Source organism: Oryzias latipes, chromosome 12 (assembly GCF_002234675.1).
Source record: "Oryzias latipes chromosome 12, ASM223467v1".
Lineage (NCBI taxonomy): Eukaryota > Metazoa > Chordata > Actinopteri > Beloniformes > Adrianichthyidae > Oryzias > Oryzias latipes.
In genome coordinates, this window is record NC_019870.2 from 22,918,858 (window position 1) to 22,944,329 (window position 25,472).

Here is a 25,472-nt window from a genome sequence, read left to right on the forward strand (position 1 = left end):
CAAAATTCAGTACTGATCATTTTATAATATCCACAAAAATGGATCCGCTTTACCTCCAGCTCCAACAGTCTTGTTGGAAATGTAGGAGCTAAAAGGTTTCCTCAGCTTGACTGCGCTGTCATCCCCATTTGTTATGCTGGCCCAGAAAAAGCTTTCCAGACCTCATCACCGCTCTGTGAGCACAGTTAAATTCCATTTTGCTTGTTTTAAAATAGTGATAGTGAATCTGAAGTTTGCCATTCACAACCAATTTACTGCAGACGTGAAATCCTGCGCAGGATTACAGCAATTCTTCTCCCTGCTGGCTTCCTCCACTCTGTGATGGAGCTTTACAGTCGGCGCGCTGGCATCAGCATTACTGCTTTTTAAAATCTTCTATTCATATTTAATGCTTCTGACTCGAAAAGGCATTCTAGCCAAAGAGTGCAATTAATCTTAGTTTTATAACTGTCATGTAAGTGGTCTGTCTGTGAAATAAATGAACATTGTTTTTCTTTTTTTTGTTTTCTTACATTGACGCTCCACATTTTTGCATTATGTCCTGCTTTTTTTTCTATTGATATCTGCAGACATGTCTCTTTAAATGTCTTCTATGTAGGACTTCTTAAATTATAAAAAAGGAGAATGACTTTTTTATTACAGTATCCAAATGTTTGCTATGAGAATAACTGTAGAGCCATTGGGTAAAGCACAAAAACAACTTTTGTTCACTGCAGAACCTCTAGTTCTGCATTTTCTCTTCAAGCTTTATCTATTTATTTATTAATTTATTTTTTACCTGATAAGAGAACTGCTGCAGACATGCACCCTCTGCAGAGAGATGCTCAAGGAAGGAGTGAATCCATGGAGCAAAAACACACTGCAAAAGGCTGAATTTCCCTTAGTCAGAAAGTGAAGACAGCAGACTCCACTGAATCTCTTTTTAGTTTCTTTTGCTTTTTTTAGATGAGTAATATGACTCAACTCTCAAATCCATTTTTTTGCTCTAAAATCTTGGATTTCTGTATTCATTTATTTTGTAAATGAAGTGCTATGAGACAGATTTCTGCTGTGGAGAATCTGAAGAATAAGAATATGAGAATTTTGAATCACCAGCAAAAAAGCTTAAAAAACAAGCTCTCCCATTTATTAACATTACCTGTCATAGAATGAGATAAGCATAATGGACATGTGGACTTTTTATCAAAGTAAAACATTAAAATCAGCTTTTTTACTAAAGCAAAAATCTTCAATAAATGGACAGATTGCTCTGCTCTCTTCTTTAGTTTGTTCAATGACAGTTTTGCAGAATGAGTTAGAGTTCCTGCAGGCTGTGGCTTTGGCATGCCTCAGCCTTGACTGCTAATTCTGGGTCAGAGTTATTGAACGTATTGTTCAGAAGAACTGAGCACAAACAGATCCTTTCCTTTTGTTTTGTCCTGGGGTGTTCTCGTGTTTACATTCTCACTATGCTGATGGAAGACGTTCTTCACTGATGTGGGTGGAGGGGGTTAATGGGAGATCCTGTCGAGATGGAAGTGTGGGTGTGGAGAGTCAATTTGGCGAGCGAGCTCAAGCGTGGCTCCAGGGTTCGGGCAGGCGGTGAGTGGGACACAGGTCACACCTTGCTGTCTGCCTCCAAGCAACTCTGCCCTCCTGATGATGCATTAGATTTCCGTCAGCAAAGGATTCATCTCTGCGCTGTGAAGCCATGCTTTATTTTAACATTTATTGCCGGAGGTAATTTCCTTTGATCACTTCAAGCTGTCATAGACAATCAAGGAATATAGTAGCTGCATATTTTACGTCGAAAGATATCCACCTTTATTCATTATTCAAAGCTAAAAATAGCAGTTTTGACTTTAGTGTTCATTAAAACAGTGTAGACAGGTTGAATTCTTCAAAATATTGGCTAAAAACCCACTTGCAGTCCATTAGAGGAAGGCTAAAAACCAAGTTTTTTCTATCTCTTTCTGATGGTAATATTTCACAGCTGAGAAAGGACCAGTGTGCACACTGCCAAGGGCTATTTGTGTGGGCAGACAGTCTGTCATGTGAACGGCTACTGTACAGATGAGAAAAGGGATAGTGGATCTTGAAATGCTTCCTTGTGTCCCTTCCAGGGTAAAAGCACTCTTTTATACCTCACTCTTGTACAGAGTCCACTCACACAAATTTGATTAGACTTATTTACCCAAGGAGCTGCTGTGATGCCCCTGTTACCCCATCTGCCCTGGAGAACGGACATGTGAAGGGTACATGCAGAATTCGTTCCTCATTTTTACCTCATACTTGAATTTTTTTGCTTTTTTCACTGTCACTGTGGCAGCTCCCACATGCCCTGCCTTTGGCTTCTTCACAGCTCAATGTTATCTCAAGTGCCCTCCATATTGGTCCCATTTTAACTGTTGGAGCAAGTTTTGAAGTTTAGTTTTGTTTGCGGGAGGAGGAGTGGACCAACTGCTGCTGCAGGTGCACAGCTTGGTTGTACTGTAACACATACTCACAATAAACTGAAAACATCTGAGGCTAGCCTTGTTACTGCCTTACTGTTTCCATGCTTTTCCACAGTCATTGAGCTTTTCATTTTAAAATGTCTTTCCCTTTTACTTCAAAAATGTCCCTTCTTTAACTTTTTGTAAAGATTTCATGTAAAAATGTACTATTTCAGGATTATTGGTTGGTTTCTTTAATTATCAAAAAAATAAAGTAAAAGCATGAAACAAAAGTTGTCAGAAGTAGAAAGTCCTTTACTGTTGTAAACCTTTGGTTTAAGAAAGGGTAATCTGTGTTTTTCTGCTTCCTAAAGGGGCTTTTTCAGCTGCAAGCAGCAAGTAAGGTCAAGCCAAGGCAACTGCCACTTTCATTATCCTTAGACTGTGGGAGTTTTTTTTTCTCTCTCTCTCTCCTGGAAATGGTTAGAGTCGTTATAGGAGGTGCTCTTGTTTATTTTGAAACCATTTGAGATTTGGTTTCTAAAAACACTGTCCCTTAATAAGTCATTCTATAAAAACGTCTATATAACTTTCCATGAATGGAAAAGACCTCAACCGCAGCAAATTCAGTTAGTTAACCAAAAGAGACAGGAAAATAAAGGCTAAAATAAACAAATAGAGCTTTTATGTTCTTGTAACTTTTTTGACATTTTATAAGAATCCTTTAAAATGCCAGTGCCATTTTGTACAGGGAAATCTTTGTTACAAACAGTTGAAGTTGCTCTGGCAGAACATAAAAATGTTGTCTACCTGACAAGGTGTGAAGGGATTTCTGTTTTTGCAGAGTCCATCTAACTTTCCGTAATGAATGAAGAAAGTTTTGACCTCAGAGCCAAGCCAATCCTTTTTTATGAATCCAAGAATCTGGAGAATCAAAGTTTTGCATTGATTAACCCTTAAACATCCCCAGTTTTGATGTCAAATTTCTGTAACTCTTCAACCATTTATGCAATTAACGCAATTCCTAGTGGTACTAAAACTGAGAAAAGCAGTTTTGCTCTGAAATGCCACTTTTTACAGTAACAATGTGTTAACACAATTAACGTAATTCCAACAGATTCTAAAGCGGAGAAAGGCAGCGTGTGTTATTTGCTGTCACTAGCGACATCTCCGGTGTTAATGTGTTAGCATGTCTTGATAATAAGACCATTATAATTTTCTGTTAAAATAACAGCAAAATCTGTGACACCCCTTTAAATTAGTTTTTGTTGGTGAAACTAGGGCTGGGCGATATGGCCTAAAAATAACATCTCAGATTTTATTGTTTTTATTCGACCCCCCCCCCCCCCCCCCCCCCTTAAGGAAAGCAATAGGTACAAATGGCAGACAACTTAAAGCAAATTTTGCTTTTATTTAATCAAACGCAAGACAAATTTAACCCCCATTTCTGGGATGAATAATAAATAAATGAACACACTCTTGGTATCAAAGTCCCAGCTGTGGTAGTCTGTCACAGCAAACCCATACCAGTTCCAAACAACAGATGATTTTATTCCTTTCTTGGGAACAAACTTCCCACTCTCACCGGTAGCCATGTTGTCGCTTGCTGTTTCGTGTGTGCTATGATGTTGTTGTTTGTCGCTTGCCATACTGGCGTGTGAAACTAACGCTACGGAAGCCAAAAATACGCCATTACACAAAAACTCGATTTAGTTATTTTTTTTAAATGGCTTGTAACAAAAAATTCGAATTAATTCATTCAATCAATTTTTCACCCAGGCCTAGGTGAAACCTGTCCTGGACTCAGCAGACCTCCTGCCATTAACCTGCTGCCTCTCATTTAGAGATGCTCAAAGTGATGCGTTTAAGTCCAAACAGGTAAAACAATAAATTAACAGTGGCCTTTCTGAAGCTGAAATAGGGTCAGCTCTCTGTGCAGTCAGGCAGCAAACTATAAAACATGTGTAAATTATATCCCAGCTATTCTTGTAGCAGGAATATTCATACCACAATCAGAATATGGATGTTGCCTGAAGGGATCGTGGTTTTGTTGTCATGGTGGATCTGCTCGGGCTTTCCTTTAGTAGAGATAAATAAGAGCTAAAAGTGTGCTATAATAAGCCTTCTTTTTTCACGATGGATTCCAGCGGGCGAGGAAGACAATTTGCTGATGAAGCAGATATGCATGGAAACATCCTGAATACTTCCCATGCAGTTGATGAGGATCAGAGAGTGATGCAGAACATCTTGATTAGTCACTGAAGTGTACTTAAGCTAAAAAAAAGGCGGTGCTTGGTCTTTGTACTTACTTTGTGTGCGGTATATAAATGCAGACTGATGATGGAAGTGCAAAGATTTAATTAGGCACACAATGCATTGTGATGCAGAGCGACATTATAAATGTCACAATCCAATAAGCTTTCAGTCATGAAGCCAAGTGTTTCATTAAAAAGCACAAGCATTTGAATTCTGAGTTCATATAAGTAAACTATCAAAATACTAAATTATATTTCAATGCATTTTTGAGAAATTGAATGTTATTGATTTTTTCATGAATTTTCAGTGCTTTAAAAAAGCTTCAGACAATAAAATTCAGCTACAGCTACAAAGCACTTCTCTGCTGCATTTGCAACAAAAATGGAAATCTTGCTCGTATTGTTTTGATTGACAGCAATAACAGTCACCCAAAAAAGAAGTTCCAGTCACTTAGCCTGAATATTCTATATTGTTGCTCTATATGTTCTATGTTGAACTTGGAACATACATTTGTAAATAAATGTATTATTAAATAATGAAATTGTTTGTTTATTAAAACACAGTTATTGATCACAGTTAATGGTAGACTTTACTTGAAATAAAAGCAATATAGGAAACTACTTCTATGAAACAAATTTTACCTTATCATCTAGACAAAAACAAGCAGTAAGAGGTTTACTTTCCTTCTGAAATGATGCTTTCTATCACTTAGCTTGACGTTTAGCATATAAACCACATTCTTCCGTTGGGGCAGAGTGAGGTCAGTGCAGCCATTACCATGTCAACACGTTGCACCAAATAGTCCGCTTCTTGTGAAAAGCTATTTGAACATTACAAAATTACAGGATTAAATTACTAATATTTGATTGAATATTTCTTTATTTTTTCAAAAGTGACCACCATACAAGCCTGACAATGGAATGAATGCACTCTGAGGAAGCAACTTCCACGTTATCCATTCATTTCTGATAATGGACACTTCCTCACCTTATCTTTTGCAAATATATGTTTTTCTTTTCTATTAATTTGTGTGTTTTAGGTTTAACTCCAATAAAAGCTGAACTGTTGCTGACAAAGTCTTGTAAACTCAATGAAAAACAAAGTACATCTATTTAAAAGCTAAACTAAAAGGCAGGCTTCTTTTTTTATTTTATTACTGTAGAAGAACTCAAATCCACCACTGGGCATCATCTGTGCATTGTTCTGACTCTTGAAACTATAGACAGACCTGCTTCACAAGGATGTGAGGTTCAAATGGTAAGAGTTTCTGATCATTCTTAAAACCTTATAAAAGACCATAACCTTATACCTTAAACCTTATATAATATTTGTTAACGTATTTATTTATTAAAAAAGTTAAATGAATTCCAACGCTGATTGTGAGCCAGAGCAAAGATTTCCAAAACTGGTATGATGTGCTCCGTCTTCTTGGCTCTTGTTAATAGAAGTGGGATTGAACCCTGCATGAGCTGAAGTTTATTTTGTGTCTTCCTATTAAAGACGGAAATAAGGGAAATTTCATTATAGTTGCTCTAGTATTTTATAAAAGCATGAATTAATATTTTGATCTTGCTCTAAAGGCAAACACTTTGACAGAGACCATTTTTTTTTAAAGAAAACTAGTTTTTTATGAATGGAATTTGTGTGAACTTCAAAGAGGTGACGTCCAGCCCAGTCTCAGCGCTTGATCTCTAACTTTCTCACATACATTCAGACTGTTGTTGTGCAGCTTTAATCTGCCTTCCTCTCTGTCAGCTTCAGGCGCTTGGATCAATTTAATTCTGATTGAGCTGGATGAAACTTGTGCTGTCCACATCTTTATGTCTAAAAAATGGTTTAGAGGTTCATCATTAGGTCACAGCATTGATAAAACATAGGAACAATGTTTAAGGCTGCTGTGGAGGACAAGCATTGTTTGGGCTGTGGAGACGATGGTTGTAGAGCTCTTTATGAAGGTTGTGAGTTTTACTAAGGTGAAGGTGAATGACATTTATAATGTCAACTATTACATTTGATGTCCTTCTGCTGCTCTGTCACTCTACTGAGCTCTTATCCCCTGGGGTCCCATGACAGAAAGGCCTTTTTACTGCACCTTCGAAATGCATTAAAGGTCCAGTGAACTTTGACCTTGGCATTGGTCGCTGTGGCAGCATTGAACTAGAACAATTGTCAGTAGTACTCAGTTTCAGACTCTTATAAATGCTGGGATGTATTTTCTACTAAAGACTGATGGTTATGTGATCTTGTAGAGTGTGGCGCTCAATCAGCCATGTTTCTGATAAATAAGAAACACCATTACTGAAAAAGCTTCAGTGCTGCTCTTATAAGTCTGGTTTGTAACAATGGCAAATGTACGCTCCTATGTTTCATTAGAACCTTGTCATTAAAGCTCTCTTTTATTAGGCCTTCTATCAATAAAAGCCCTTCCTTCATTAGCAGAACATCTCAAAGGCCTCCCTTCATTAGCACAAGGTTGTAAATGCTATATGGGATTTCATTAGCAGCCTAAGTTTAATGAGGAAATCCTTGGCATGTTTACATTGCTCTGATCCCCAATGATCGCTGGTGAGGGTAATGCTGCTTATCTGTTTGTGGAAAGAAGCTTTGAGTTCTCAACCACACACACACACACACTCAAAAGGTTGATGCATGCAGTAATTAGAGCCAATGAAATCTCTTCTGCGTAAAAGTGAAGAGTAAGATCAAACATTTCTGCCATCAAGACTGCTATAGAGCACAGGAACACGGGCATAACGATGCAGCACCTTTTCAGATGAATACCAACCTTACAGCAGGCGATGATATAGAAATCTGCACATCTGCCTGCTTTTTATTAACTTCAAGACCAAAAGAGTCAAATTCTGCACTGACAATGATTCCTTATCAAGCCAGATGGTGAAGATGAGAATCTTCCAACTGCAGTCTAGTTCAGTCTGAGACACTACATTTATGTCACTTGTTTGAATTAAAGAAATAGGATAAAGTTTCCTGCCTTCAGGTTCAGAGGGATTTTTTTCTCACTTAATGGTGCTTTTTTTTTTTTTTTTTTAAGATGTAGATGAAAGTCCAGTGCCGTTCTTTAGCATGACTATGTCCCGTGGGAACATTATTCCAGAGGAAGGCTTGCAGTGCAGAGCTTTTTTGTGGGGGGAGCTGCTGTCTCTTTAATTTACTCCTGATTTTGGAGAAGTGAAACTTGACTGGGAGGCCAATCTCACATGTTCAGACGTTAATGTTCGGTGACGTTGCTCAGAACTTATACCATGTGTCAGTGTTGGCCCCTTCAACCCCTTAGAACATTCTTGGAAAGTTTCACAATAATTTGTCAAATAGGAGGAAAAACAAGGCTGAACATAGCAAGAATTTTCCTTCACTGTTTAAAAAGTGAAACAAAAGCAGGGGACAACAAACAAGAACAATGAGAAATCATGAATGGATTTTTTGTTTTTAAGCAAAACGCACTCCCCAATGGTCTTTTCTGATTCAAAACATCTAAAGGTTACCTCAGCGAAAAAAAGTAAAAACACCAGAGAATTAAAACATTTTGGTAACTCTATTTAGACTGACAAACTCCCTTTGACACCACTTTCTGGCCTTCATGCATATTTATTAGCATAGCTGTGCCTCCCTGTTATCAGAGTATGGAAATAGTACAAAAAATGATCTCATTTTCAATTGAAACAGACATCCAGCTTGTTTTTGTTGTTGTGGATAATCTCCGTCTGTCTATGTTTGCTCAGTCTCCTCAATCTCCTTAGTAAAAATCTTGAGAAAAGCATCAAGAATAAAAGCTTTATTCATCACACGTATGTAACAGTGCACATGTATGCACATGGTGCATTGGTGCAGCCATAAAAGCAGAGAAATATCAGCATCCCAGACATCTCATCATGGGGAAATAATTCAATATCCCCTTGCCTGTTTTAAATGTCATTCTCTGAGCTCATCTGGAGTGACATGTTTTTCATGGTTGAAATAAAGGAGCTTTATTGGGCACAGTGACGCAGGGGGTGGTGCTCCTTCGCCTGCTGCTCTCGATCCTTATTGGAAATGTAAAAGGTCTTCACTAGAAGCGAATAAAGTTTGGATTTGTTGAGGTCATTTGATGTCAACGCGCATCAGTAGGAGCAATCCAGTCAATAAAGATGAAGTTCCACTTCTCTGACTGAAAAATAAATCAAAGCTCACACATAGAAATCTAGTGAAGTGAAGGCTCAGAACATCATGACAAGTTGAGCAACAAATGCAGCAGCTTTAATTACAAACTAAAAAATTTGATGTGAATTTACTCCAATAAAAACCAAAGTACATTATAGACCCACTCCAAAGAAAACTGTTTTCTGGTGTTTTTAGCATGTTCTTGTGGTATTTTTCTGAGGATGGAGGACATGAGTTAAGGAAATTGCATTTTTGAGTATTTCACTATCCAAATTGTTGTGATTTAGGAGGAGATGAAAGAATGCCGTTTAATAAAAAATATTTTCACATAGAAGGTATGCTGGCCATAAGCTCATCTACCTCGAGCTCCATGCAATAGAGATGGGAAGAGGGGAAGAGGGGGCAGGGTTGCTCTGCACCAAGGTCCTGCCCACTAATTAAGTATCACCACTCTGCAGAAACTATGCCCTAAAAAACAATAGGTTTTATTGATTTTGGCTAAAAGCGACATAATCATAATTAAAAGAACACTGGTAACACTTTGAAAATAGATCAAAAGAAAACTAAGGTGGGTCTTAAAGTTTTTAACTTTTTCAGTCTAGCATTTAAGGAAAAGACATCTTCCAAGGGCATCTTTTGTTGGACAGATTTTACTGTTTCAATAGGCGAATATGGAGCTTTTTGACACACAAGGTATATATTTGGATAAACCCCCTTTTGTATTTTAGGCTAGACTTTTTACTAATATTAGTGTGTATTTCTTTTTGGACCAGACAAAAAAAAAGGAGTGGGACAGTAGAGGTGGGGGACAAGGGGGGAAGAAAGGAAGGTAAAGTGGATAAAGAAGGTTTAAAGAAACAAAAATGAGAGGAGAGAATTCCAAACAAAAAGAGACAAGTTGCTCAAGGTTTCATTTTACTTTTGATGTAGATGTTTACCAAAAGTCCTGGGCCTGTATACAGACACACTCATCCACACAAACTCAAATAGAACAAAAAACCTTCACACATACATAAGACAAATACAGATCAACTGACAGTCACATACATATGGATACAGGCAAACACATTTCAAGCATATATCATTCCTGCTCTCATACAAACATCTTGATTTTGCAAAAGTGAGTTGGCACAAGTGTTGATATTAAAGCTTTTTGTTGTTGATTCTCCATAACTACCTCAACAGATACATTGGTAGAAATCTGCTGCAGTTAAGATACATGACAACTTGTTGTTCACCTTTCAACATATCCTTTCAGGGGTTGCTACAGCAACAGGTGCTTTGGCAGAGATATTTACTCCAGATGCCCATGTGCTAGCCCTGGACTTAACCAACTGAGCTATCCAGCCGCCTAGTTAAAATTCATATGACGTCTTTTTTAATATTATATTACTAAGTAATTCAATATGTTTGTTTTTATGCAGGCCTTTTTTAGATGTTGGGGTTACTTCTGGACTCCCATGTAGTGAGATGATGGGAAGAAATTTACCTGTGGACTTTTTTTGGGTTATGATTGGAATTAATGGGAATTTGCCTACCTGGAGTTTGATTACAAACTATAGTCACATGCACGTGTGCAGGGGTTGACCCACAGAGGTGCTGCTGGTTTTCGGATTGTGCAGGCCCGTGGAGGGTCGGAGGAAGGTGCAGCCCCGTCTCATGTGGAGCATAGGTCTCTTAGTCTCTTGCAGTTCCCTTTGAGGCTTGTTCTAAATGGAACATACAATTGTGCGGTAAGTGTAATTGTGAAGTATTAGAAGGGCTAAACAAGTAAGTTCCATGCACTTATGACAAATGGATGGGCCGTACAGTACCCTTATGCTGCACTTTAGTCATTAGTGAGGTATTAGTCACAACTGCCCTTACAAAAAATACTGTGTGGGTGGAAAATGGGGAAAACTTGCAAGGGGGAAAGCAAGGGAGACACCTATCATGTCAACAGGTGAACAGCGCTAATGGGCTTCATGTGCAGTTCCAAAGGATTTGTTGGGCTTGAAAGGCCCCTCCTGCGTATCACCTACTTCACCCTTATTTTACTCTTACATGTATTAGTGATCACTACAACATGTCGCCCGTAGCATTGTCTTTCGGAAAAAATCTGCATGAACATTTTCACTCTACGATGAGAGTTTGTGTCTGCTTGTGCAGATTTTTGTGCCTGCGTGTCCCGTACAGGTTTGCCCATTTTTTGCCTGCAGACAGACTTTATATTGTGTTAAAGGCAGTTGCGACTTAACCATAAAATCGTTTTTTTATTATAGGGCTCTTGGATGATTTTTGATGTCAACATTTGTTGGCTAAACAGAAAAGGTCCAGAGACTGGCCATAAAGTACAATGTCTGAACAAAAATCCCTTAAAGGAATTGTCAAGATTTGAACATGAATTCAGTGTAAACAGTGGCAAAACTAACCTTTAGTTTTTTGTGTTTTTAAAGATTCAGATATCCTTTTAATTAAATTTTTATTAACTTGATGAAGGGATAATACAGGGTCCCCTAAAAACCTTACATTTCTAGAGCATCTGGGTTTGATCACTATTTCTAAGCTGGGTGATGCCAGTGACTGGTGAGTGCTTGTCTTCAGGGGGGTACAGCCTTCACAGTTGTCTCATTGTATAAGATAATGACTTCCCTATTGAAACGCAACCCTGCGACCCCAGAGACAGACAGTAAGACGGCCTCCTTCAGCCCCTCCAGGCACCCAGGCCTGCTCTGGCATTTTGCCCACAATGTGTTGCTAACCTCATCCCAACACCATGTTGGCTTTTTTTAACCAGTGGAGCAGCATTACCTCTGTGGGTTCTGTCCTCTTTCAGCAGCCTTTGAACCTGGATACAGATGCACAGCTGACCTGAGTAATGAGGGAGCTGAAGCTGGGCTCCAGCTGACTATGGACTATGTAGTTGTAAATGTTGACTAAGTGTGATGGTAGTGCTTTTGTTTAGTCTTAAACTGCGTTCACACCACCCTCGGCAATATGCATTCAAGTGGCCACTCTTGCGTTCACACGTAGCTACGCAACTTTCTACTACTGTTTTTGGGGCTCTATGTACCGAACACGTGGCCAGTTAAACCTGGTTGAACTTTGACAAATTAGAGAAAAGGATTTGGTATTGAAGTATAGATGGCATCCTTTTTAATTATATGATGCCAAGTCTTTTATTTATCAAAATAGAGCTGTAAAAGAAAAAGCCTGAAGCACGATTTGCACTGCTTCGACATTTCCCACCAAACCTCTTCCAGCTGGAGGTGGCGGACAAGCACTAGTAAACAATGGGGAAAAGAAGAATGAGAATCCTCTTCATGCTTGTGTGAACACATGGGCTTCAAGAACACACTAAACGTGTGTTATTCTTAAAATTGCGTCATATTCCCAGTTAGGGTTGTGCCGATGGACGATACCATTGTCCATCGTGATGGGGGACTGACTTCCCGATGGAGAGACACCATCGTGATGCCTCGCCCCCGCCACGCTGCGAGTCGACACCATAAGCCGCGGTTACATGTGAAAAATATCTTGACCGGATCAATGGTCGGATTAGAATCCAACCGTGTACATGGTTCCAGAAAAATGTTTTCAGAATATAAAAACGTTCACTAAGGTCACACTTTCGGTCGGAATAAATCGTTCGCACATGCGCAGTAGGGTTTGAGAAACCGGAAGCGGATATCAGTTCCGCCGAGCGGCTATTTTTTTCTAAAACTTTATTGAATGTAACAATTCAATGCAAGACCATGTTGCCGAGCGGTTTTATACATTGATAAGTCAGCTCGGTAATATACAAGACGATCTTCTAAACGTTCTTTTAATAATGTTACGATTATTATGAAACGCCTGTTCGCTCATCATTTTATTTTTAATCCGTGTGGTCATTGCTTTTTCTTTTGAAAAACGGAGCCGGAAAGAAGCCAAAATTAGCAGTATGCTAACACGGACTAACAACATTAGCTTTGGGTGGTGCTGCAATCTGCATCTTGGCTGCATGTAAACATGTGGGAATAACATCAGCCTTTATTTAGTCGGGACACGACTCGAAACACAAATCCACGTGATTGTTTGAACGATTTCTAAGGACTGAGCGGCCTTTCTGCTTTGAAAAGCTCACACACCGCCCCAAAGCGCTGTGTGTGTGCTCACGATCTTCTGCTCAGACATACACTTTTAGACCCGGTTCTGAGTTCGGTAGCACGTTCCACTAGAGCTGCGGAACGGATCGCAGTTCTAAATCTCCCACATACCGCTCATGTAACAAAGCACCCCCCCCCCCCCCTTTCCAAGTGTGGGAGCGGACCATTTCTTTTCTGGTTTGTTTGTTACTTTTTTGTTAAAGTCACTTCCCTCAGTTTATATTGGATAATCGCGGATGAGTCATTAGTTGGGAAATAAAATAAATAAAGTAAAATAACGAATAGCAATTATATAAGACCGAAATATTAAAAATATCCCACCCCCCACACACACACACAACGATATCATCGTCCATCCCGATTGGTTGACGGCAAACATCGTCAACGGCCAATTTAAGGGACATCGCCCAACCCTATTCCCAGTGTGTATGTAGCTTTATATTGTTTTAACTTGCTGTCTCCTCTTTATTTGCAGTGATTTTATTATAAAACTGTATTGTTGGTTCTCCAAATTCTCCCTTTTCAAATTCTTCCTTTATTTCTGTCTTATCTTCTTCCTTACAGGGTTCTTGAAGCCCCAGTGCTCGCTGGCTCCCCCAATGCAGCGAGGTCACTCAGCTGAGGCCTGTTCATGTTTCAGCGGAGTCTGCCCCCTCCATCAGCGCCGCTTGTCCTCAGGTAACCATGTTAAACAAACCTGGTTAAAATACTCAGATTATCTTTGTATTACAGTAACATGCTGGCCTCATTATGAATTATTCAGTTGCAGTTTTTTTCCTTCTTTTAAGGAAAGGTCACAGTCATGAGAGACTTGTTTTCAAACTTACCTCATGATCCCATGTGCCTAATTGTGTAATAATTGTGTAAGCATCAAAAAAGGGCACTGCTGTTTACTGGAATAAATCTGTTTTCACGACATGAACCCACACAGATCAAAATGATATTTTTCAGAGGAGCTGTTTTGTTTTCATGGGGTGGAAGCTCCTTGTTATGCACTGTTGCCTCTGGTCAGCGGTGCAGCTTTGGGGCCCTTTTTGAGAACAGAACAGGCTTCAACGTTCTGTCTGCTTTGTCTTTGCATGTGGAGTCCCACTGATGTACGTTAGCTGAGGTGTTTGGAGATCTGCCTCCCCCTCCAGCGTGCCTGCCTGCCTTCTTCATGAAGCAGAGTCCTGTATCGTTGGTTATTCTAAGATTCAGTGCCTGGCGTAAGGCTGATGATTAGGAATCTAAGCTGTGCAGAACATGTGGTTAATGCCGATGCATTTATAACTCCCTCGCCAAAGCGTGCTCCTTCTGCAGCTTCAGAGCTGTGACCAGCTGTGCTGCCCATCATGTGAGGAGAGCATGAGCTGCATGGCAGGATACAGCCACTTATGCTTATAAAAACCTTCATGCGAGTATGCGGCTGATTATAATTTGATCCCCAAGCTGAAGTTTTCATGTAATAAGATGTAAAAGGACTTCTTTGTTTGAAGAAAACTGTATACATCGTCTTTAATATATTTATCCTTTTATGTTGAGGAGTGGAAGTTTTTCAAAATAGAAACCAAGTGCTTCCTATTGTCCCTCTTGTTTTGCATTATCTCAGTTTTTGCTGTATTTTTTTCAATCTTTGAGTCTTCCAAGCATTTATGACTCTGTTTTTGCTTTATCCATGCTAGACGTGTGTTTGTTTTGAAGTGGTTGAAGTGGTTGATGGGTTATTAAACTCAAAAACTTATGTATTTAGACATTTTTCCGTATTCTTTCCCCAAAATAAATTTGGGTTAAGTACTCAAGGCACTTTTTTTTCTTTAAGGAGAATCGTTTTAGAGATGGAAAACAAGTTAACAAGGCATTCAAGATCCTGGCTTCAAAAGACAATGGATTAGAATAGAGGTCCCCAACCTTTTTTAGGCCATGGACCAGTTTAATGTCGGACAATATTTCCAAAGACCATCCTGTACGAGGCTGAAGTGGGCGTCTGAGTTTTCCTTTTAGGCTCTTGTTTCCCTTAACTTTTGTGGATAGAGTCTATCTTCATCCTCTTTAAAAAGTGTACAACTGCTTTAAGCTTTATTTGTACACAAGATTTCGTGAAAGAACCACTAAAATGTTATACAGATTTTCTCTTAACCCATAATTGTCTGAGCTTAAGCTAAATTCTTTTTAATTTTTTTCTAAATATAATATTAAATGTGAATCCAGCATTTGAGCAACTTTATTAGCAGCATTCTCGTAACACTAGACAGGGAGTTGCTGAATATTCTGCAGTATTATTATGGTCCATGGGAACAACTGTGGCTGTAAATCCATATTTGTCATAAACACTCCTGGTCATTGTCTGTTAAATGTTTATTTATTTTTTTCCTATAAATTCAAAGGCTCCTTTCTGGTTCCTCACTGGCTCTTTTCTGCAAAACTGAACTTTTCAAATAAGTTTATTTTTTGTTAACTGCAAGCTTGGGGTTTAGTGGTTAGTAATTTAGCGGTTGGCACAGTCTCTTTAAGAAAGTGGCAGACAGATTTTCAACACGAGACAGAGTGACTTTACATGCGTCAAGGATGAGTCGGATGTGGTGTAGAGAATCTAGTCGTTTTCCAAAATAAAACTTGCTTCAGAATCAGATTATGAGTAAACAAAAAAAACTGTCGCACAGACCGGTACCAGTCCACAGCCTGGTGGTTGGAGGACCACTGGATAAGAGTTTTATAAGTTATATTTAAAAAGTGATAATGCTTTTCTCTTTTTTAGTTTTTAAAGTTGTAAAAGTTTGGATTTGGTCAGTCATGAGTGAAGCAAAGATTTTTCTTGAAATAAATGGAATTGAATGAGAGACTTTGCCATTTCTATATTGTGACTGATGATTCAGTGAGGTTTTCTGTGGTGCTTGCTTCGCAGTACATTAAAGCTGTTCAGTAACAGTTCAGATCAGAACACATTTTTAGGGGTGTCACTAAAAAGGAAATATATATTTTAAAATAACTATTTCACTTAAAAATCGAAAATTTTTCTGTTTTAGTGGTTTCATGGGATTTGATAGTGAGCAAAAACTAAACTCTGTCTCCTTAGACATCATTTTTTTATGAGCAAGTTCAGCGCAGTTTTTCTACCAACTTCATACACATAATTCTATATACTATATTTATGATCATTTATGACATATTTTGTTTGATCGTGGTGAATGTGTCTTAGAATATTCGAGAACATCAGCATAAGAATGTTAAGTAATTTAAAAATGTGTCAGCGTTCTTTTCTTTTTTATGTTTTGTAGCTGAGCCATGAGCTTCTAGTCCTTTTAGTTTTGAGCAAATGGAGAAAGGAAAAAATGATGTGTTTATGTAGTTTTTGCCATAGTTTTTATACTTCAGGAGAAATCAGTGTTGTCGGTTATCTGAAGAGGCTAAAATAGTTAAAGTTACTGTTTCCTCACAGCCGCTCTAAAGTCTGAACTATAAACCCTGTAATAATCATGCATCTAATTATGGAACATGCTACTATAAATCTATCAGTGTCCCCAAATTGTGTGATTGTCCTCCAATCATGATGTTCCTGCCGCTCGCCTGCAGCCACAATGACAAGCTGCTGTGGGAGGCGCAAGCTGTGTAGTGGTGACCAAGCAGGAGACTTTTTTGGGAAAACTAGAGAGCCATTTTCAGATGTGCTGAACTCCAGGCAGAACACAGATGTGGCTGCACGCTGGTTTCAGCGGTTTTACATTGTTCGGGATTCTCCAGAGCAAACTCATGCTGCTCCAGGACCGTGAGAACCGTAGAAATCTGAGCTCTACCATAGAAGTTTTCCAGTAAAAAAAAGCTCAACTTTTTTGTATTTATATTTTAAGAGGGAAAAAAGCAATGATGAAAAACTTGTTGGTTTTTTTGCGGTTTATGAGGTGAGAAATAGGGACAACGTAAAAGACAGACAGCATTGAAAACAGGGCTTTCTGAGAAAGGCCCTCACAATGCAAGCCTTGTGCTGCGATTTGGTCTGTCCTCACCGAGCTGAGTGGAGGAATGGAAAAGATTATCCGCAGGAATGTCTGGGGTGCCCTCAAACGGAGCGGGCCGCGTGACTGGCCAATGGGAGCAGGGCCTGCAGTGCGGCGGGCTAATTTTTTCCTGATGAACTCAGCCTCCCGCTCCACAATGCAGTCTGATTGCCAGGCCTAAACTTACATATGGTCCGCGTTTGCAGGGTCCAAATGACAGGACCGATTCTGCCTGGTGAAAGAAGGGGGTAGGGGCTTTGGAAGTATGTCGGTTTATGACTCCCACTTCTTTTATTTCATTAGTTTTGAATTTGTTTGACCAATGCGCCGGAAACCCTATTTGAGTGTGTTACACTTTCTAATGAGATGAAGCCATATTGGGTTGGCTCTTAATTCCTCACTCTTTATTAATTGCGCTTCACATGCAGCAGTTGTAATTACAAGCGTGCTGCATCACTGTACCCTTTTCATTACTAAGCCTCAGAATTAACTGAGTACCTCTCAAATCCTGCCAGTTTTGCAGAGCCTTTTTAGTGTTCATGCTCATAAAGAAGCCCCCCCCCCCCCCCCCCATTCTCATATAGAAGATTGCCAGGGTAAACTGCAGAAGGAAAACTGACACAGCTCCAGCTCTGAGCGAGCGGCGTGTGTTTACGGCTCCATTGTTTTTCTGTGTGTTCTTTTAGCATCAGCACTGCAGTAATGAGCCATGTGGTGGATTTCCGGCGAAACACTGCATGTGTTTGCAGACCTTGCGGTCACACAGCAGGGCTTGAAACCAGAATTAGGGTTGGAGGGTGTGAAGGAGACCAAAGAGAGTTGCTCTGGAGGAGACTGGTGGGTTATGGAGGGGGTTGATATTGGGTTAAAGTGAGTCCTGGCTCCTCTTATTTCCCATCGTGGGGTCCTACAGAGGTGAGGAGGGTCACAGAGAGGGGGCTTGTTATCCTCAGAGTGCTCCAAGCTCCCCGCCCTGTAATTGGTTGACTGGAGTCCACGCTCTCCCAGGCTGCTTCCTGCTAGGTCAGGAGCCAGAGAGGCTGAAGGTCACTATGCAGCACTTATCGGGGTACACAAAGCCCCATTAAACACTCAAATACCACAACTAAGCTAAAGCAAAGACTGACTAATCAGCTTTTCTCCATTTATTTTTTGGTATGTAGTTTATGTTTAATCAGAGGGCTGGAGTTTGTCATAACTTGGATAAGAGCTGCCATGGTGTATCATTAATTAACTGTTTGGGTGTGTTTAAAACTTATCAGTAACCATGAGATGTGTTTGCTTTTTCCCTGCAACAGATTACCCTCTTGTGGTGTTAATTAGGGTTATTTGAAGTCCTGGAAGATTTAAAGCCTTTCTTTTTTTGTGCAAATCCAAAATTGGGTGTGAGGCAAAAATGTAATGACATGAAATGATATTATGAGGAGATTTATCCCTCTGTTGATCCTTTAACCACAAGCATTTGATGCTTTAAATCATCTTTGTCTTCTTTTTTTTTGCATTACTCTAATTTAGCATCAATGCTTTTCTGTCAAACATGGCTGGCCTGCGGGGTTTAACTGCCACCTTGGCGTCGAGTAGAGGTGGAGGTCCTTGCTGGTACAGATTGATGGCAGTCATCCACGGCGGGTCACCAGAAATCTGAGAGACTAAGCCTTTGATAACTCCCTGAGCCTTTAATCCCCAGCAGCACCATCACAGTGAAATACTATATCATTGTTGCTGCAAAAAAATCAAAACTTAGCACCCAAAAGCACTTTTAATTCTGACATAATGGAAGAAATTTGGGCTGATGTTGGAAAAGACAATGAGATTATCATTGAATTTACATTAAAGGAAGCAGCATTTAAATTTGCATTGTCTAGCCATAATTTTATGTGTAATGAATTTAATATGCAAATGTATTTCAGGCACTTTTACCCTTTAAAGACAAAGAGCATCATGTTTTCTGTTTTAACTCCCACTTCTGTTTTATTTTTAGTCAGTTAGGCTAAAAAGTATTTATTTTCAAAGGCAGTTAAATTAAGGTGAAATTTCCTTGTGCCACAGAGTCCTGTGTTGCTCTGCGTTTATCCGGACCCCTTGAGTGAGATTAACAATACACCATGTTCCTCTTTGAATTGTGATATGAAGAAAAAAGGAAGAAAAATCCTGCATTTTTTATTAACATCAATTAAACATGAATAAGCAAGTTCTCATTTTTCAGATCCCATGTTGCCCAACAAAGAACAGTATGTAAATCACAGCGATGCATATTGGATTCAGCCTGAAAATATGGGCAAATTAACCAAAGGCATGAATATAAATGAGGACGTACATGTGAACTCAGATATCTCACTCCTGACTTTGCCTGCTGGAAAGTCAGCTGATAAAAACACCAGAAACAGTGTTGTTGCAGCTTTTCCGGCTCCTCAAGCCTGACCCCAAGCACCAGGTTTACATCAGTGACACTGACTGAGTTTTAAGGAGCCCTGGATAGAGAATTAGGAACTGAAAGAAGCTCGGTGCGCATCATTTGCAGGGGAGCAGTCAGACTGGCTCATGACACGATGCAGCTCTCTACACAAACAAACAGGAAGAAATTGTGTTCTTTTTTTTGTGGAGACAAATATCCTGCGGGGTGCAATAAATTACACAAGCTCAACTGGCAAAAAGAAAAAGTTGCCATATGTGTTATGATAGAAAACAATTGTTAGCAGCAAGAATCCAAAATTACACATGATTTCTGACCTGCTATTCATTATGGCTGCTGTTTTATTTTAAACTTGTTTATAAAGGAGATGGAAAGTAAAAAGAAAAATGTTCTTAACATTTGGATTTGCTCAAAACAGAGGGACCAGATATTTTGACAAGTACAGAGCAAAGGCAAAGGGTAATATTTGTGATTTATATTTGCCATAAGTCTTGCTTTTCCTTTGAACTTTTTGTTCCTAAATGTTGCGCTCAAAATCTCCCTCTGATTTACCGTCAATTAGAAACAACAACAGAAGAATGTAAGTCAATATTTCTGGACTTTCATAACTTGCATAGATTAGGGGTTTTCTTGGTCCAAAGTCATTTGATTTTGAGAATTTCCCAATCTGATACTTCTGTAACACATTGAAATAATGAAAAAGTAATAAACAGATTCAGGTTGTCCCCACTTTGTTTCTTTATTAGCCTTCTTTTTTCTTTTAACACTTAAAAAGAGCACTTCTGAAGGAGTTTGAAGAAATCAAGTAAAAATAGTGCAATTATCAGCTAGAAAAAAATATTTAGCTCTTAACTAGTAAGATTAGGTGATAATTAATCATGTCAGAAGGTTTGGTGACTGTAGTTTTAGTATCTTCAAAACTACTGAGAATGTTTTTATCTTATGTGATTCATATCTCCGCAAAAAATTTCTAAAAAATTAAAAATGACTTTCAACATCATTGTTGTAGCATGTATATGATGATAAGTATCCAATGGAACCATTTATCTCACTTTGGCTGTTTCTGAGACATTTATAGTTTTTTTTTTAATCACTTCTTTAGGGGACTGGCCCTTTATAGATGGTCCCTTGGCAGCCGTTTCTCTATTGGCGGCACGGAGAGAGCAATTCTCTTAAAAAGAGACATAAACCTGATCTTTTTTCTTTTAAAATGCATTTGTAGGGTAAGACAAAATGCCAAAGACACTTGCTGTGAGTTTAAAACGTTCAGTAAAAAGTTATTGAGCCTTGAAGTCCAATTGAATATCTTGCTAACTATACTTGCTATCTAACTGTTTTTGTGCGTTTTCTGCCCAAACTAGTGCTGTGTTTATGGCAATAAAATGGTGTAATCTGTTCATGTTATGCAAACTCCTACAAAGGCATTTATTTAAAGTTATAAACTTGAAATAAACAGCACTAATCAAAACAATAAAAACATAAATATCCGATCCCTGAATGAACATCCAATTCCGATAGTCTTAAACTACGTCATTAGTCCTGATCTCTGATCACATGATCAGATTGGGACATCCCTAATCATACTGTGAGTCTCGAATGTTTGCATTTGGATTTAAATTATATTGGTTTCCATTATTGTGGTATAGTAAGACCCAGCCCTGCTCCCACTTTTGTTTCCTCTCTGTTGGTGATGATTGCAGAGTGGAATTTGAGCTTGATGTCAGCAGCAGGTCTGGTGCTGTCTTTGCTCACTGTGGTCAGTTGCCATCATGGCCGTTGAAGGGCAGTTCATCCCCTCACCACCACCCCAGAGGAGGACATACAGAGAGAGAAAAGCAGACAGGGATGCTGGGGCAGAGAGTGGGAGACTGTTGGTATTTTGATGCTAAAATGATTTGACACGCTTGGCATTATAACTGGCTTGGTGGTGGGGAGAGAGAGAACCCATGCTAGCGAGCGCCTGATCTGGATGTCACCAACTCCGATCTCATGAAGTGGAAGGTCAAAGCATAGCACCTGCCACCCCAGCCCATACAGACCCCACCTTTGCACTCCCCTAAAGGGGAAACCAGGAAATGAGGTTCGTAGAGTAGAGGACAAAGGGTCAAAGACGCATGTGTGTATGAGCGTGGCAGGTGGAGGCAGGGTGGTAGAGTCCTGACCTCCCAATGTCACATGTCTCAGCTGCACAGCAACAGGCCCACCCGAGTGTGCTAATGCAGGCCAGTACATGCTGGGATGTGAGAGGTGGAAGTGGGGGGAGAAGTGTTTGCAACTCCCACGTGGGTTCTCCTTAGAGAGCCGCTCCTTGACGTGCACAGAGAAAGCAAGGGTAGGAGTGATGGTAATGCAGAGACTAATGGAAATATCTTGTCGGTCTCAGTGTTGGTCTGATGCTGGCTGCCCTGGAGGAGTTTTGACTGTGGCCTTGGTGGTGCCACAAAGGCTGCAGCTCTTGTTTTACCAAACAAGCCGATCAAGAGCACAGATGCAGGAGGTCCTGAAGTCTATTGTGGTTGCAAACAAAATGTCAAAATCTAGTTTAGGATTTAGGCTATTTTTGATAGGTTTTTGTCCAAAGGTGAGGATAGACTTATCTACAAGAATTTGAAAAATACACCCCTACAGTCAAAATAAAGGCTAACCCTATTAATGTAGATGGTCTAAAATGGTGTGTTCCATACATTAAAGGGAATATGCTTCATATGTTAAATCCTCCTGTGTGTTTTAAATTAGTTCAGACGATCAAAACAGGCAGATTGCATGTTGCGACCAGATGTTTACAGTGATCACATAGTGTGTAATAGTTCAGTAAGAACCCGCTGACACAAACAACACCCCAGTCCATCACAGCAGTCCTAATGGAAAGAAGAACTTTTCAGAAAGGAACAATCAGGCACCTGATTCGACAATTAACTCGATGGTATGACGGCGGATTGGATCAAGGACCGCATAATGTGTTTGCAGTGCAAAGACTGTGGTACGACTATATTTAAAAATCATAACATTATAACACTAATACACATTTAATCATTAGAAGTGTCTTTTTTACTGCAAAGGAAGAATGGTAAATGCTATATACCTTTATAGTGATTTTCTACCTTGCTTTAAGGCCCAAAGCACTTTACAGCTACAGTCCCATTCACACACACAGACTCACACACTGATGGTGACTCCTCTGCCTGACATTGGTGCCCACCTCAACCAACAGGAGCAATGTGGTGTTCAATGTTTTGCCCAAAGGAGACTTCAATACATGGATGGGCAAGACAAAATGAAATTATGAATTTATGATCCTCTGGTCTAAGAAGTCTGCACCACTATAATTGTGACAAACCTCATATATATGGTGTAAAAATCTATATTAAAGGTAGTTATCCAGTGCTGTTTATACCAAACGCGATTCACAGATCAAATTTGTATCCATTGTCTCTTGTTTGACGTACGTCAAATTCGCTGCAATGCTTATCCAAAAGTGTGTTCATGAACCTGACGCTCCTGCTAGATGTGGGAGGAGCTACTGTCAAAGGTTTTTAGCCTTATTGCTACATCGTGGAAATATTGACTGTATATCTGCAAATCTCATATAGAGTCAATGCATGGAGAAATGTATGATGTTGAGAGATCAGGTTTATTTAATTGAAAGAGCTGTACAAAGGTGTCTGTAAGAACATTCCCATGTCTGGGATTTTTATATCCTTCAGAGATGCTTACAGTACGATGAGGTTCACCATCTACTGCAGGAGCTGCGTCTAAATGACGGCCACTTTTGGCGGTACTTCCTTCTTATTATGTTCACTGGCATTAATCCAAGAAACAAAATAAGAAAAATAAGAAAAAAATGTGTGAACCTGTTTATTATTGTCTCAATGCAAATAAGAAAAATAACATAAAGTTCTGGAAGAGAACACTTAGATTCTCCTCAATGTTGGTTTTGGTCTTCAGCCAATGCATTCAGCCAATTACATATGGGCCAAGGCTGAGTTCCTGGTTGGTTAATGCAATGTGAATTTTTCACTAAAGATCAGATATTTGAACTCTGAAAACATTACAGTGCGTGGCAAAATATACCAGGGTGTAGGAAGTTTCGGCATGCTGCATTGCCATGATGCCTAAAGTGTACTGCCACTAGACCATGCCGCAATGATGCTCAAAACGCCCAGCAGAACCTTTGATTGTATCTGTACATTGACTTAACATCGAAACATTAGCTCGAATCGCAGTCGGTGTGAACATAGCCTTTAGGGGGCCACCATAGTTGTGCAAAGCTACTTCTTCAAAAATTTTCTTGGAATTTTTCCCTGATTGTACTGCAATAGTTTTAGGGTATTCCATCATTAACCTTGTACATCCTGAATTTAAAATTAATTAATAAGAATGTGTAAAAAATTCATTAAATAAAATAAAAATTCCCTTGTTGGACTTGATAGCATCTAAGTGTCACTAATAGGGCTGTCGACGATGTTTACTAATCTACTATAAAAAAATCACTTTTTTTTGTCATTTTAAATTATTATAATAACCACCAGCCACAAAGTCATTGGGATCGCAAAGCTTAACAATACAGTAACTTTAGGAGACATATAGTATTTCCTCAACCATAGAAGAAGAAGACAGATACAAACTTACATTTCATACTGCACTCACACCGGCCACACCAGGTACGCGGTTTTATGAACGTGCATGCAGCCACTGGTGTGCACACCGGATCAGCGCCACATACACAGTTAGCGACAGGGAAAAGATTCTTCTTCTTTTGTGTAATTACTGTTTATTAGCACATGTCCACCATCTACAATAGGAAGAAGTGAAAGCGTTCTAAATCCATTAAAACTTGCTCCAGACGATTTGTTTTCACAGCTCTGTTCCTATAAATGTCGATATGGGAGTCATAATAATCCGACCGGACACAAACCGCAATTATTAATGTCTCCTTTGTGATCATGTTTACAACGGTGTTACTTCAATGTTTTGAAGTAGACACAACCCACACGTCACTACCAAATATGAGTCCCCAATTGGTCACAGTGCTGGGTTCCCACAATTCACAGTGAAAAAGTTCAACCTGTTGATCATTAAATGCCCGATTTGTATGTAGAGCTCGCGACCGGACTTAAAAATGCGATCTCTGGTCTGCGCCATTGAGATGGCTGCTACACTTACACAGAGCATCCTTAACATGCTTTTAAAAAGAATGAGACCTCTGTCAATGGTTAAAGAGGATGGATTTAAAGACATGATTGCAGTGCTACACCCAGGCTACCACCTAAGTCACTTTTACAAACTAATGGAGGAAGCTTCCTAGCTAATTATGGCTTTTTTTGTACTAGCATATAGCTTACTGGGACCTTAAACCTTTTATCTTTTATTAGGTGAAATTGAAATTCTTGAACTATACATGTAAATAAAGTTTCAATTTCTGTGAAGGCACCATTAGCCAAGCATTACCATACATGACGCAAACCTCCACAGACTGAGTATCACCTTTTGTAAAAAAAATTCCCATCACTTCACGTAAACAATAAGCATTGACTAATCGACTAATCGAAAAATAATTGTTGACTAATCGACTACTGAAATATTGTTAGTGACAGCCCTAATTACTAATTTCTACTTCTCTCCACTGTTGAAATTTGCTTTTTCTGTTTTTAAAAAAAGTCTATCTTGATTAAAAAAAAACACAACTCACAGCTATCTGTAGTTTGCTGGAGTTTCTTTTTAAAAATATGTTGAACTGCAGAAAGTGGTCCTGTCAGACTAGAAGTCTTGTATTTGGTTGTACAGTACAAGCACATTTCAACACCCCAAAAATGACCAATTACAATAAAAAATAGTATTCAGTTACTGTCAACTGACATCTTTTTTTAAGCTTATATTAGGTCAATTTAACTTTTAAATGTTCCTACATTCACACGACTGTCTGACAGCTCATCAAGTGACTTGGTGGAGTATTTCCCTAAATCCATACTTCTGCCAGCCTTCATGGGCTTCTGGTGTTGGACCTGGGGTGCTGGTTGGGAGCTGTTGGGGAAAGCTGACCTTTAGTGTCTGCCTTCACTGTTCAGTCAATGCGCATATTTGGCGGAAAAGGGACCGTGGAAAAAAAGCGCAGCAAATGCCACAGGGCCAC

At 39.3% G+C, this 25,472-nt stretch overlaps 1 protein-coding gene across 3 annotated transcripts in view; it reads left to right on the forward strand.

Moving 5' to 3' along the window:
* Window positions 1-25,472, forward strand: part of rxra (retinoid X receptor alpha) — a 124,385-nt gene that overhangs the window by 23,685 nt on the left and 75,228 nt on the right. For all 3 annotated transcript variants that reach the window (XM_011481988.3, XM_011481990.3, XM_020707820.2), the window contains one exon: window positions 13,520-13,633. In XM_011481988.3, coding sequence (XP_011480290.1) covers window positions 13,520-13,633 — 114 coding nt within the window. The remainder of the gene's footprint in view (window positions 1-13,519; window positions 13,634-25,472) is intronic.